Source organism: Ixodes scapularis, unplaced genomic scaffold (assembly GCF_016920785.2).
Source record: "Ixodes scapularis isolate PalLabHiFi unplaced genomic scaffold, ASM1692078v2 PGA_scaffold4__175_contigs__length_147842914, whole genome shotgun sequence".
Taxonomy (NCBI): Eukaryota; Metazoa; Arthropoda; class Arachnida; order Ixodida; family Ixodidae; genus Ixodes; species Ixodes scapularis.
In genome coordinates, this window is record NW_024609879.1 from 22314286 (window position 1) to 22328742 (window position 14457).

The 14457-nt window shown below is 45.8% G+C and overlaps 1 protein-coding gene and 1 pseudogene across 1 annotated transcript; one reads left to right on the forward strand and one right to left on the reverse strand.

The window, feature by feature from the left end:
• Window positions 1-1426: 1426 nt before the first annotated feature.
• Window positions 1427-6955, reverse strand: LOC115328958 (putative nuclease HARBI1). Its single transcript, XM_040217622.1, has 5 exons — window positions 6838-6955; window positions 6135-6304; window positions 3279-3525; window positions 2109-2217; window positions 1427-1583 (listed from the first exon to the last, which is right to left on the reverse strand). Exons 1-5 carry the CDS (start codon window positions 6953-6955, stop codon window positions 1427-1429), a joined length of 801 nt encoding a protein of 266 aa, XP_040073556.1.
• Window positions 6956-12569: 5614 nt separating this feature from the next.
• The window catches only part of LOC115321462, a 53348-nt pseudogene continuing 51460 nt past the window's right edge, over window positions 12570-14457 (forward strand).

Genomic DNA, 14457 nt, shown 5'->3' on the forward strand with positions numbered 1-14457 from the left:
TGTAGCATGACTGATCATTTTGCTCTGTATTTAAATGATCTAGACGATGGGACCTAATTATTCCGTTAAACAGGACATGACTGTTCTACATTTCTACGAAAGATTGTGTTTGTATCAGAACAATGTTTTTTTTTTTGCAAGATACGACTCCAGGACCATGCAGGCCTGCTTCATCTAGACCGCCACGTGCAAGGTTTGCTGCATATAACTTTTCGATTGCTTTTATAATGGTAGCACCTGTATCATTCGAGTAAATTGCATTTGGCGTCCAGTATAGACCTACATTTCAAAATAGAAACTGTTATTTAACTCTTTTTGTTCGAACAGCGTTAGAATGGAGAGAGTTTGATCATGATCTGTTTGCACCTGCATTTTGACCGAACAAGTTTTCTGAAACCCCCTCTCTGTAATAATGCCTTCAGGACACTGCAGGTAATCATCGGTAAATAAATACATAACATTGCCCATAGTGGTTATAAGTTGAACACCTAATGTCTCTTTTTTTTTTTGTCTTTCAGCTTATTTGGCGTTCAACGCGTACACCCACAGGAAGACGCAGGTGGGTGGCTTTGGTTCTTTGGGTTGAGCAATCAAGCTTGCTCATCACAACTTGTTCTAGTCTATCGGTCATATATTAGCCAGCAGTTTACAAGGCAGTGTACTAAGCTCTATTCGTTTTTCTATTCAGAAAACCACGATGCCGGCGGATGTCTGCTGCAAGACGACGGTGGGGCTTCGCTCCGCACTTCAAGGAGTCACAAACCCAACCAAAGGCGTTAGTATCATTCTACTAGATGTGGATTGCAACACCAACCTCACATTGAATCCAAAGCCACACTGCACCAAATATCCAGCAGTGTGATAAAACTAGTCTGCAAATATCGAAACAAGGCAATCTGCCCAGTAACATCTACCGTAGAAAAGACCACTCCTCCCGTCGGCTTTTTTTCACTTGTTCCACGTTTCTGAGTGCCGTGCATTTCTCTCCGAAAAAAAGTATGACATTTTTTTGCTGGCTAAAACTGATTGAATACCAATATGCCTTTCGTTAAATCACCTAAGCTCCAAGAAACATGATGTGTGTTGTTGCACGCACTGCACATGGTAGTGCGTGCAGCAGCAACTGTTCCGTAATAGATACCTACTTTACAAATGACACCTTGCAAATGCTTTTGCCAACTTTATTTTGATCATTTACTTCCCTAATTTTCTATAAGATAAGGCGAGTGAATATACCTACTTCTTGGTGTTCGGGTAATTTAGCAAAAGGTCCCTTGTCTCATTAACAACTTGTTTTTATCATTCATGCACGCTTCGTATGCCCAACCTGGACATGTATTCTTTACGCGAGTTTCACAACAGTATCATGGAAACATGATCACAAAATGGTTTTCCAATTCTCAATAAGGCAAGCAACCATTTTCCTTTATGTGCAGGTGACATGGAGGACCATAGCCACAAGATTATCGAATCTCAGCAAGCTATTGTTGAACGCCTGGACCAGATTATAGAACTGCAGAAGCAGAGGGTGGCACTTGAAGCCTACAACCTCAACGTGCAGTTTGTAGATGGCTAAATTGTCCCTATGTAATAATAAGAAGACACTCAAGTACAATAACAAAACATTGTTTCTTTAATACACACAAGGCTTTTCTTTTACCTGCACCCATTGATGCTTAAGGTTTAGACGGAAGAGCTCCAACCGAAATCCAAAAAATGGTTCAGCCCGACCTTTCAAAACCTGCTCAGCTTCTTCATCAGGAGTGACTAAATCGTGAGGAGCAGCAGCAGTTTTCATCTTCTTCTTAGTTGTTTTTGACTCGAATTTTCTTCTTCTATTATACAGATGGTTTCTCGTTTGTTGCCGTCGTCAGGTAGCGCAATCCATGGACATGGACTGCACCACAGAAGAAAACTCGAGTCGAAAACAACTAAGAAGAAGATGAAAACTGCTGCTGCTCCTCGCGATTTAGTCACCCCTGATGAAGAAACCGAGCAGGTTTTGAAACGTCGGGCTGAACTGTTTTTGCATTACGGTTGGAGCTCTTCCGTCGAAAATGTTCTCAATCAAGCCAATGATGCTTTGTAGCATGCTTTCACAAACTCACTTAAAAACGGTGTTGACAAGCTCATTTCTGACTGCTTTGCCAGAGGGTGTGTCTTGGGCGGTGCTCGGCCTGTCCTCTTCTTCCTCTTCCTCATCGTCGGATTCTTCAACTGTTCAGAACACCATATTTAGCACAGCACAAAGGGACATCAACAAGGCTTGCAAGAACAGTTATAACATTGCAATAACTCAATAAACTGCCGGAAGCACTTTCCAAGGAACGTGTTTACAAACTATGGGGTTCACACATCATTCTACAGGCTCAAACTGAAATATGTAAATTGAACTGTAAGAAGATAACAATATGCAAAGGTTACGGTAGGTGGTGCCACCGTACTGCAACATCCTGGAAATGCCCAGATTTGAGTCACTAAATAAGCTACGCTCAGAGTAACTAAAATTTCTCTTCAGACTGTGTTGTGGGGGTACAGTTGGCGATCATTATAATTTTTAAATGTGGCTTCCTGAGCGGTGGCAGGAAGTTCAGGCGACACTGTTTCGCTCTGTTGCGGATTCTTTGAATATTTCTGGAGGATGGAAATCCATTTTTTTGGCTTTTCAGACATAGCTTCAGATAACTGGCGAATATAACCTGAAGCGCCAAGATATAACAAGCATCATTGCTCTGAAGCGTAGCTTATTTGGAGGCCCTAGCCCAGACATATATTGGTTGTGACCTGACATCGCATGACTTGTTTAAACAGTGACTAGGTTGTTTATGGCAAGGCGATGTGAATCATCGGATTTTGAACGGGGTATGGTTGTGGGTGTCTGATGGATGGGAGATTTCATTTCCAAAGCTGCACAGATAATCAACATTCCTTGATCTAGAGTGTTATGATATTTACTAAAAATACCGCGTGTGTGTGACCTTCGTTAAACAAATTTAAAGCCTGTATGTGTGAGCCGTGAAAGTGCTCATCGAACAATGTGTGAATTTATACCTACAGACTGGAGAATTTCCAAACAAAGAATAGAGCTGCAGTTGTAGGCAGCTAGACTTAGTCGCCCTCTACCATCACGTCACTAGCGGAGGAGAATGGTACCTCTCGCAGAGCAGATGTGAAATGAGCCCAGAGTCGCACCAAACAAGGCTGTTGCTAGCCTCATTCATTTGTGGAATTTTTAGTTCATCAAAGCACAAAACCTTTAGCAAATATGTCTTTCTTACCGGGTGGTTCTGCAAGGGAGATGTGGTGGCGAGTGCAGTAGTTGTGCAGGACTGCGCAGGCTACGATCAAGCGGCAGCACACACCAGGAGAGTATTGCAGGACACCGCCGGACCTGTCCAGGCACCTAAAGCGGGACTTCATTATGCCAAAAGTTCTCTCGATGACTTGTCTCGTCTTCGTCAGGCCGTCATTGTAGTTCTCCTCCTCCTTCTTTTGGAACTTGCGGAAGGGTGTCATGAGCCATGGCTGGAGGGGGTAACCTGCATCTCCTACAATGTTGCAAATAACACAAGATTTAATGTCAGAATGTGCATAAGTAACGCACTCATCACAAGGTTGAACCTGAATTAAACTAACTCACCCTTTCCGCCTCATACCTACATTGGCACAACTCCCACCAATATTTTCTTTTTTAACAACCAAGTCAGCTATTTTAGGCCTAACGCAACAAAGCACTCGAGCAATGCTTGGGTTGAGAGCCAAAGGGTCGGCAAATTTAGCTCCCACTATCTGGTAGCTCGGACATGAACAGGCGTAGTATTGATGTGCTTTCATAGATAACTACTTTGAGATTTACAGTGAACTCCCAAGAAGGTACACACGCAGCACTTTCCAAACTTCACTCGGCACAACACATATTGACCGCGAAAAAATTGGTAAGACGCTTAAAGGGCCCATAAAACAAATTTTGGGCTGGGATAAACGAATTTGGATTGGGATTTTACTAAGAACATTGTTTAGTTGGCCAAAAGAAAGAAGGCAGAAAGTGAAAAACCTAACTGCAAGTACAAACATTTGAAAACACAGCAGACTATGTCCTACCTCCTTCCCTTTGAAAGCTCTCTGCCTTTTCACTGTGATACATCCGCGGTTCCCAGAGCGTGTCACCCGGCCAAAACGCACGTCACACTACACCGGACCACACTTATACCCGATACCTTTCAGCTGACAGTGTGGTGGAAGCTATGCAATTGCCGGACCAATCAGTTGCCTCCCTTTCATCACTAGTCAAAGTGTGGCTGGCCCAACGAGCACGTAGCTTCCACAGCATTGTCAGCTTCCGGGTGAACGGGGTGGGGAAAGGAACTTTTGTCAGAGTTTTGAGCGACAGGCTAATCTTCCAGGAGTAGAATGGCAGTGTCGGGTACACAAACAAGGGCCCAAGCAAGAGTTGAGAAGGTAAGCTAAACAGGAAAAAGTTTAAAAATTGTTTCCTGACCCCTTTAAGCTTAACCGAAATCTGGATTTCACAAAACATGGCGGCAGACGCGTGCAACGGGATGCTACGAACACCAAAACATCACTCGTGCAGCGATATCTCGAACGGATGACCGTATTTTTCTAAAAAAGGAGGCACATTTGACAGGTATGTTGACGTCTTGTTTAGTCGAGGAGAGGAAATGGCCTTGCGTCTTCTCTGCGTCGCCGCCTTGAAGCGAAGAGAGGAGGAAACTAGATATGTTCACGTCGCGCGCCTCGTTCAATCTCGACTTCTTTTTCAAAAATGCAGCCGTCCACTCAAGATATTGCCTTGAGAGTGGTGTTGTATAGATTGTAGCGTCCCACCTACCGCTCCTGCATTGTTTTCTGAAATCCAAATTTTGGTTCACCCACCCTTTAAGAGTGGCACGTGGCAGTTTTTTTTTTTTTTTTTGTGCCCTATGTTTATTGTGGCCTCCGAGACTCCCGCAGAATCTAGGAGGCTATACCATATAGGCCCCGGCTCGTTCCCAAGGCATGCAAGCGGGCTGCGTGGCCTAGTCGGTAGCATGCCGGGCTCGCAACCAAATGGTCGTGTTGGCAAAACAAGCTTCATGACGCAGTTCAAGGTGTGCAAATCGCTGGAATCCCACGATTATTTCACGAGCGCCTCTAAAAGCGGCGATTGAAAGTTCTTAGTAGCCAAATTTTTTGGTTACTAAGAATTTGGCTACTTCTTAGTAGCCAAATTTACCAGCACCAAAGTGCTGGTAAATGATGTAGGGCTACCATGTCTGATTCGCTGACTGTTGCCAAGCTGTTAAATTATTGGTACAATGAAGCAGAGGGCAACCATGTCATGAACGTGGAAAGCCGATGCAAAGGCTTGCATGAACATAACCACATTAGAAATGTGCTGTCACACACTGGAAATGAAATGCATCAAAACTAAATAATTGACACTGTGTAATCAATTTTCATTGTCCTTTAGAGCTTTCTCTGCCACCCATACCTTTTCTTTCTCGACAGCTGCTCTGTTACAAGTATGCCGATGCAACGATTACCGGCATATGTTAGAAACTGCCGTCTCTTTTTTCCTTGAGGGATTTCTATGCGGAGCAGTTTACCATAATTTTCAATGCAAACGGCTGTCGACTCAATCACCAGCATGTGGTGGTCGCTTGTGCTTAACATAATCTGTCGCAGGTACAGTGGGCATCAGTATGAGCTGGCTCGACAGAACGCCGGCTGGAGCGGTCAAAATCCCTCATTGGCCACCCCTGATGCGATAAGCTGTCAGAAGCGAGGCTGGCATGTACTGCCGCCATTTTATGCAAGGGGCAGGGTGAATCTATGAAAGTCACCACCGATGCACAGCTTATCGCTACTAACATCCCCCCTCCCCCCCCCCCCCCCCTTGCATGAAACTTCGGTATTTGTTCCAGCCTCTATCAGGGGAGCCCAATGCGGAATTTTCACGGCTCCGGTCGGTGTCTCGTCGAGCCAGCTCATATGGGTGCCCACTGTACAACCCAAGTAAAAACAAAGTATGTAGCAAGCAACCACCCTTCAGGCATGTCCCCCGCCTCAAACTTGTCGGCAAGGTCGCAGTTCCGCCACATGAAACTGTCATGCGTGCTGCCAGGCCATTTCACCGTCAGCTGCGTTATTTCCTTTGAGGCATTGCAGATGGCCTGCACGTTAAGAGAGTCATATCCCTTCCGGTTCCTGTAGATGTGCTGGTCTTGTTTGGCAATCTTCAGGGCGATGTGGGTGCCGTCTATGCACCCCAGCACCTTGGGGAACCCATTGATCTCCAGGAAACCTGGAGGATACACATCAAACAAATGTACAATATTCTGTCATGCCATGTGCATTCTGAACACTGTTTGCAGCATTGAAACAAGTGATGCAAACACTTTGCCCGAACGAGAGGGGACTTTATAAGTCAGTCATGCCTTGAATGAAGCAACATAACAATAATTTAAACGCGATTAACTGAACAAGGAAGAGAGGTGAGGGTGCCACATGTAATTTTACTTTCCTTTTTTTATGCTGGCCATCGTTCAGCCTACTGCTGCGCGGACATTCAATATGCAATCTATTACTAACAAAACATCGCAGCGAGCTGCCTACGCACTCGCATTCCGTACGCTATTCTAGTTCCTGATCGGCTCCCCCTGGTAACTCATAAATTAGCGGCGCCCACGGAAAGCGATCTTCGATGGCAGTGTTTTGCCCCTCCCCCCCCCCCCCCTATCAAATACGAGGGTCAGGCAAAGAGAACGGGCTAGAGTGCTTCTTGGTGCGCGTTTATGTCGCTAAGCAAACGGTGCACGACATCAGCGAAACACTTACCGCGTGCAGTGAGCAGTGCGGCCCGCGACGTCGCTGGAAACTTCATTCCGGATTTCGCGAGTTCGCACAGGGCACCGCTCACAGTATTGATAATCCTCGAGGCACTGGTCTGGCTCATGTTCGCAACATCTCCCACCACAGACTGAAAACTGCCGCTCGCGTGAAAACGGAGCGCCAGCAGGACTTGGGCGTCTACGGGCAGCGAATGTGACCGAGCCGTCGGTCGGCGAAGCGCTGGCGCTAGGGCGTCACAGAGCCGCTGCACAGCGGACCTCGGCAGACGGTAGTATCGCTCAAGGTGGTGATTGGCTATTGTATCTAGTGTCCGACGGGTCCGGAAGACGCGCTGCTGCCGCAAACTTCTTCTGGCGTCGTTTTCCTGCTCAATCAAGAGCGCGATGTAGGCAGCCATTTTGGTCGAATGGTTGCCAAGAAGTTCGTAAGTGCATTTGGACCCCTGTCGTAGGATTTTGTCTTAACTTACGAAAAAACTGAGAACATTTTGCTTCGGGAATACCGAAAGGTTCGTAACTTTTGCGTAAGTTATATTTACGAACTTTTTTGTCGTAAGATAGCTTTGAGAATCCGGCCTCTGATCTTCAGGACACATACCGGGTGAAACAAGGAGACGGTAGGCTCTTTAAATCGACCGTAAAATTCGGTTTCTTAACCTATCGCGCTACGACTTTGTGCAGCGTTGCCCACAGATGGTGCATTTTTTTCGTAAAATTTGCAAAGAGCGAACTTACCTGAGGAAAAAGTAAAGAAAGAAAAAGGCTTAGCTCCTATGGAAACGCAGCGACGCCACCGGTCTGCAATCAACACGGCGCCATTTCGCACGGTAGACAAGAGATGGCGCAAGCGGTCGCGACGCCAACTGCCGCCAACGAACGACCAGGCGCCACTGAGAGCCGGCCCTTTAGCAGACAATCTTTCGACTCAAAAGCGGCGCGAGCTTTTCTGGTATCAGTTGGCAATGCATTATTTTATCATTTTTACTAATAAAACACAATGAATGGACACATGATCGATTAAAAAAATGGTTTGTCGGGTTATTTTGACTGTTTTTTTTTTTCGGGGTACTGATGTCGTCTGCTTTGCAGTTCGTCTTTACTACCGCCTCTGCCTTTGGTTCTGCGACTGTTATTCGCGCTGTTTTCTTACGTTTGACGTCGGTATGGTGCGTTTAACTCCCAGCGAACGAGCTAAGGTCGTACTTTGGTACGGGGAGTGCCATAGGACTAAAGAAGTCCGCCGACGCTTCCGAACGGAGTTCAGGCGACGGCCTCCGAACTCGCCTGCCATCCTGCGCTGGATGAGGCGCTTCGAAGAGAACGGATACGTCCGCGATAAGAAACGGACCAGTCTGTCGCCCTCACAGCACGATGTGTACTTAGAGAATGCGATCCTTGGTGCGTTTTCTGCGGATCCGCACCTGTTATCCCGGAGGGGGGCCAGGCTCTTCGACGTTTCTCAAATGTACGTTCTCCGGGCATTGAAGAAGAACCGCTTGTTTGCGTACAAAATGCAGACCCTGCAAGAGCTCTCAGATAATGACAAGGCGAAGCGCCTCGCATTTTGTCAAGATGAGCTGGCCCGAATAGACCGATCTCACCAGCTAGTTTGAGTACGCCACCGCTGCCGATATGCATCGTGGGAGCTGTAGTCTTTCTACACGTGCGACAACCATGCTGGAGGTTTGCGCGAGCAGACCACGAGGCAGCATGAGCTGTCGCGTGAACTGGAGTCTGCCTCCTACGAACTACAGTTATGGCGGCGTCACGCATGCGTGGAACGCTTCGTGGGATCTGTCTATTGCAACTGACCCAAACCATCTCCAGTTTCTGATGTTCAGCGACGAGGCAATCTTCCACCTCGATGGCCATGTGAACAAGCAGAATTTCCGATATTGGAGTGAGGCAGACCCCCACTGGAACCAAGAGGAAGCTGCCCACTCGCCAAAGACTACAGTATGGTGCGGAATTTGGAGAGGAAAAATCGTCGGGCCATTTTTTTTTTTTTTTTTTGATAGCTCAGTGACTGGCGAGTTTTATCTTCAAATGCTGCAGGAAGAGTTCCTTCCCGAACTGGAACAGCTGCACATGCAGAAAGAAAGCTGGATATTTCAACAGGATGGGGCGCCTCCGCACTACGCGTCCACGGTGCGCGCCTGGCTCGATAGCACGTTTCCAGGCAGGTGGATGGGCAGGGCATCCTCCGCCATGCCGTGGCCACCACGCTCCGCGGATCTCACGATCTGTGACTTTTTCGTTTGGGGCTTTATTAAGTCCAAGGTGTACGTCGGCCGCATCGCCACCGTGGCCGACCTGAAGGCTCGCATTGAGAGAGCCTTCCTCTTGATATCTGACAGGATGCGAGGCGCAGCCTTTGAGGAATACCTCCGCCGGCTCCGTCGTTGCGTCGACCTCCGTGGAGGGCACGTCGAGCTCCGTTAAACGTGCTGCCCAGTTGTTTTTTTTTTTTTTTTTGGGGGGGGGGGGGGGGGTTGGTTTGTTTCGAAGCCTCTGATCGTTTTTTTTTTTGTTTTGTTTGTTTGCTTTTATTGACAAGCATCTCGAAGACTGAACTGTGCCAAACGGCCCTCATTAGGGCCAACCACATATGCATTTGGATGCATCACTTCCGTGAAGCCTCCTCCCGTGTTCCTATCTCCGCTCCACCTAAAAACAAACAAAAAAATGTTTTTGCCGCTCACACGAACGAAAAAAACGCATGAATACTCCACTGAACATATTTGTGTGTTCGTGACCACGGTAAGCAGAAACACGATAAAACGTAGGCTGGGATTGCCTCGTCCCGAGTTCTCGCCACCTGCGGAACGCACGACGCTTTTGAGTCGAAAAATTCGTCTGCTAAAGAGCCTTTGAGGAATACCTCGGCCGGCTCTCGGCGCCCGTTTGCTCGTTCGTTGGCGGCGTTCGTTGCGCCATCTCTTGTCTACCGTGCAAAACGGCGCCGTGTTGTTTGCAGACCGGTGGCGTCGCTGCGTTTCCATAGGAGCTAAGCCTTTTTCTTTCTTTACTTTTTCCTCAGGTAAGTTCGCTCTTTGCAAATTTTACAAAAAAAAATGCACCATTTGTGGGCAACGCTGCACAAAGTCGTAGCGCGATAGGTTAAGAAACCGAATTTTCCGGTCGATTTAAAGAGCCTACCGTCTCCTTGCTTCACCCGGTAAATCTGGAATAAATTAGGCAGTCGTCGTCGAATGACCGAGTGTTGAATTTGGATCTAATGTTGCCTGCAATATCTTTAATATAACTTTAAAATATTACCGGCCCCAGCACTGACCCCCAGGGAACTCCCGACCCGACTTTTAATATATTAGATGCATCACCGTTGACTTCTCCAAATTGAGTAGGATTCGTGAGGTAGGTTCTGATCCACTTCAATACCTGTAAATTTATACGGGCGTCTACTAACTTTTTAATGAGTTGTGCATGTGAGACGCGATCGAAAGTTTTTGGAAGGTTCAGGCACATTAAATCCGTCTGTCCCCTCTCATTGCGCGAAGTCACAAAATCGTGTATGGTTTTTGTCGGTGTCGGACTATGGATAGCTTCCGCCAGAATTCGTGCTGGTTTGGGTTAAAAGAGTATAAATACCCAAAGTACTCAGAGGTCACTAGATAATATACCCTCAAGTATTTTGTAACAAACGCAGGTGCGTGCAATATAACAGTAGTTTTTAATGATAAGTTTGCTCTCAGTTTTATTAAAGAGGAAACGTAGTTTATCAGGCTCCTTACATATTTAAAGTTTCTTTTGTGCCACTGGGCGATAAGAGTTTTGTAAAACACAAAGCATATCGTTTTATTGTTCTTGAAACGGCTACTAATATCTACAAAGTGCAAATGCAATACGTTCCTAATTCTTATATATTTTCCGTATGCCATATTTGCGCCTGCTTTGAAATTATTAATGCAAATTATAAAATGTCAAATAAGCTTTCTTTTTCTGAAGAACAACTTTATGGAGCTTCTACCTTTTAGCTGATTGTTAATCGTAACCTTTCGGTAGACATGACGTCTCCTGCAGCAATTTTATCAATTTTACATACATTGTGGTGCGCTCATTAATGTTGACCGTATGTACATCTAGACATTAGAATAGTAACAACGGCGAGGGAGCTTTTAGAAGCACCCTAACGTTCCAAACGGAGCCTAACAGCCTACTGTTGAAGGACAGGGAAAACGCCCAGATCAATAATGAAAGCAGCTTACCGGGCGTGTCTTTGAAAAGAAGCGGTACGCTATAAACCAATCACGTCAGTGAGTGAGAGTGGAAGTAAAGGGCACAGGGAGTCCTCCTCTATGGCAGGTTGGTTGAAGATTTAGTTGCTTCAAACACCCAGTCAGCGAACGTCTACGTCCAAGAGCATCAGTGAGAAAATCGGATTACTGATACGATTCATAACATAGTATTGTACGTATTATTGTATACTAGGAACTTAGGGTACAGTTCAGAAACGCAATAGTTTCTTATTCCACGGAAGGCATGCCGTCTCTGCAGTTCTTTATACCGCTCTTCAAAAGTGTTTCTAGACAACGAGCTGTTTTCCTGGGGACAGTCATCACGGCTACGTTGCTGACAAGAGGAATAACTGCAGGCGAACCGAATGAGGTCTTGACCATGAAATCCTTCATTTCATCGGACCTATTCGACGGCTTCTTGTCATCCTTCAACCCCGAAAACAAGCCCCTGGACATATTTGTGCCGCAGCATTGCCTCGTGGAAAACGCGACAATGTTCAAAACTTTTGTGAATTCCTTAGCATATACAGTGACAATCTGGACTGACGGAATTATTCAGCGTGACTCATGCGATTTCGCAATTTGCTGTCTTTTTAGGGGAACTTATGTTCCGATCTTATATTTTGTGTGTAATGATCTTGTTTTAGGAGATTTATTGCGTAGCATGTTTTCGGCATATTACATGAGAGCGTTCATGATTTCTGAGGTGGTGACGTTCAAACGTCTATTGAGTGGCATACACAAGAGAGCTCCGTTTATGCCAGAATTTCCCGGAGCCAGTGGTACCTTCAAATTAATGCTGTTTAACGGCAGCGTGCACATCCAAGACGAGTTCCGAGTTCAGTCCTTGAAAATCTTGCTCAACGATCAACAAAACCTACGATTTTGCGCCCCAAAAAGCTTATGTCGTACTCGCTATAGAAGATCTTGCACTAAACGCGGCAAATATTGGCGCTCATGTGTCCTCAAACAACTACCTCTAAATGGAAGCCAGATATTTATCACCTCGGACCAAAATTTTCGTGGTGAGTACCCTAATCTTGACGTCACAATTGAACTACTGAAACATCGCTTAGCACACGTCAAGCTCAGTAATTTCTAAGTTACGCCGGTAGATCAATTATTTAGTTCAGGAACGCTAGTGCTAAGCGAGTACAAGACACGGGAATCTGCTTGCAGCAATGTGGCTGCACAGTATATACACTCGGTTGGTTACTCCTTGTTTGTTCCAAGGCCGAAACGTGTTTTGAAAGAAGTTGTTTTCTTATTGCCATTTTTATGGGAAGTGTGGATCGGGCTGCTCATATCTCTTGGGGCCTTTCTCGCGGTAATTATTTTGATCAACAAGATTTTCTTCAAGGACACTCCGGACACCTTCACTTTTTTAGCTCCTATTTTAGCATCGCTCCTGCAGCAAAGTCTTCGTGTCCACAGCGTTATTCTTGTGACTCAGTCGTGCCAAATGGTTGTTTGCGTCATAATGGTGTCGCTCTTTATCACATCTACAATTTTCAAAGGTCGGATCACCTCACTTCTTACTTCTTTGCCGTTTAAGAGCGCACCTCTTCAATTCATATCGGTAGAGGATGCTGTCCAAAAAAGATATCGTATTTGTTTCCTCAATTACCTTCATCTTGTCCAGATATTGGATTATGATGATTACGAGAGCGCCATCCGGTATGACGATTCCGTCAAGGCAGGTTCAGATTGCTTCGTGGCCAGTCACGACAGCAGTAATAGAAAGGTAAAAAAATTGGGAATGATAAAAAGGACATGTTCTTCATTTCAACGCTAGAACCGGAGAGATCCGAAGCCCTACGACGGGAGCTTCTTGAAAAAGGTTACGTCGAAGCTGATGAGCCAGTGCTGACATACCTCACGGGGCCAGAAATAAGGCGGTCCTCTGTGTTATTTGACGCCGTCAAGGACACGTTGACACGCGGGCTAGAGGCAGGACTCTACACGAAGTCTCGCTCACAGAGCGATTCCACGAGCCCACATGGCCGAGAGGGCAGTGTCGGGCGTGCTTGAGAAATAGTTGTCAAACTTAAAGATCTCAGACCTTTTTTTCTGATTTGGATTGCCGGAATGGCCTTGTCTGTGATTGTGTTTTTTGCAGAACTTAAGTTCTACCGTTCAGCATAGAAGTGTTGCAGAAAACTCATTTCTTCGTTACTTCAAAACATTAATTTACTCCGGCGTGTTGCTCGTGGGACGGGGGCTCCATCTGAGCAGCGCGGTCAAAGGTTATCGACTTGAGATATCGCCCATAGAGCAGGGATCTTTTATCGTCTTATAAGACCCGTCCTAGTACGCAGTAAGTATGTAATTAAATCCTAGGGATAACAAGGAAAGATACTTTAAATGAAGAAACGTAAAACACGCAGGCGAGCTTGTGAATGACATTGATAGTAACCCTGGGACGTAGGAACAATAAAAGAACGGGCAGAACAAGCGTGAAGCGTTGTCATATAACCTCCAGCAAATATGCTTGTCTCTGTATTTGCGACCGTTGGCAGAACACTTCTGTGTATTTAATTGTCCCTTCAATGCGAAAAGCCTATGAATATGATATATGATCTTGAATTTCTAAGCTCCGGAGTTATAACACTGAGGATAACGTTTGCAAATGAACTTTAGGGGCAATTCTATATGGCTTTCAATCCCACACGTCTTTACATAAGGTAGTGAACGGTGCTGTTGACTCACCACTTTTTGTTAAGTACTGCCTCTTTTCATCCACTCTTGCGGTCAAGTCAATTCCAAATTCCTATTTACTCTTCTGCTGTAAGTGACACGTTACCCCTTGGAAGAATGCACCTTGAATTCGACGAGCTGGATCTGTCTGTCTTAGGGCCGGTTGCACCAACGTCGCTTATCTTAACCCAAAGCGGCGCTTTCCTAAGCCGGCTTAGCGCCCTAAACCGAGCTTAGGTAAGCACGGGTTTAAATTCCGGTTGCACCAAGGTTAAGCCGGCTTTACAGACGCGCCCCTAGCTAAACGCTGGATTTGCGTAGGGAATCTAGGGACAAACAGAGCAAACTAGGGAACGCTCAGAGCGACGAATACGATTGGCGGAGAGGAATCACGTGATGTAAACAAAAAAAAAAAAAAAAAAACTGCCGTAGTAGTTGTCGTCGGCGTCTGCTTTTGGCTGTATTTCTTCGGTGAGTAACAAATTAAAGGTCTCCAAATTCAATCATTTTTTCGTTTAACTTGCAATAACAGAAGTCAAAGCTTCAAATAAACACGAATGCTCTTTACATCTGTGATTGCGTGTTTAATATCGGTTGATAACAGGATATTTTGACAGTGGTAGTAGTTTTCGTGCTCACATTTTGAGGCAAAG

What these genes read in the sequence shown, in the direction of transcription:
- LOC115328958 (XM_040217622.1), bottom strand. Translation starts at nt 6,955, where the DNA reads ATGAGCCAGACCAGTGCCTCGAGGATTATCAATACTGTGAGCGGTGCC. An exon ending in CGCACTGCTCACTGCACGCG is followed by an intron (nt 6,305 to 6,837) that starts GTAAGTGTTTCG and finishes TGTATCCTCCAG; the next exon opens with GTTTCCTGGAGATCAATGGG. An exon ending in CTCCCTTGCAGAACCACCCG is followed by an intron (nt 2,218 to 3,278) that starts GTAAGAAAGACA and finishes TGTTCTGAACAG; the next exon opens with TTGAAGAATCCGACGATGAG.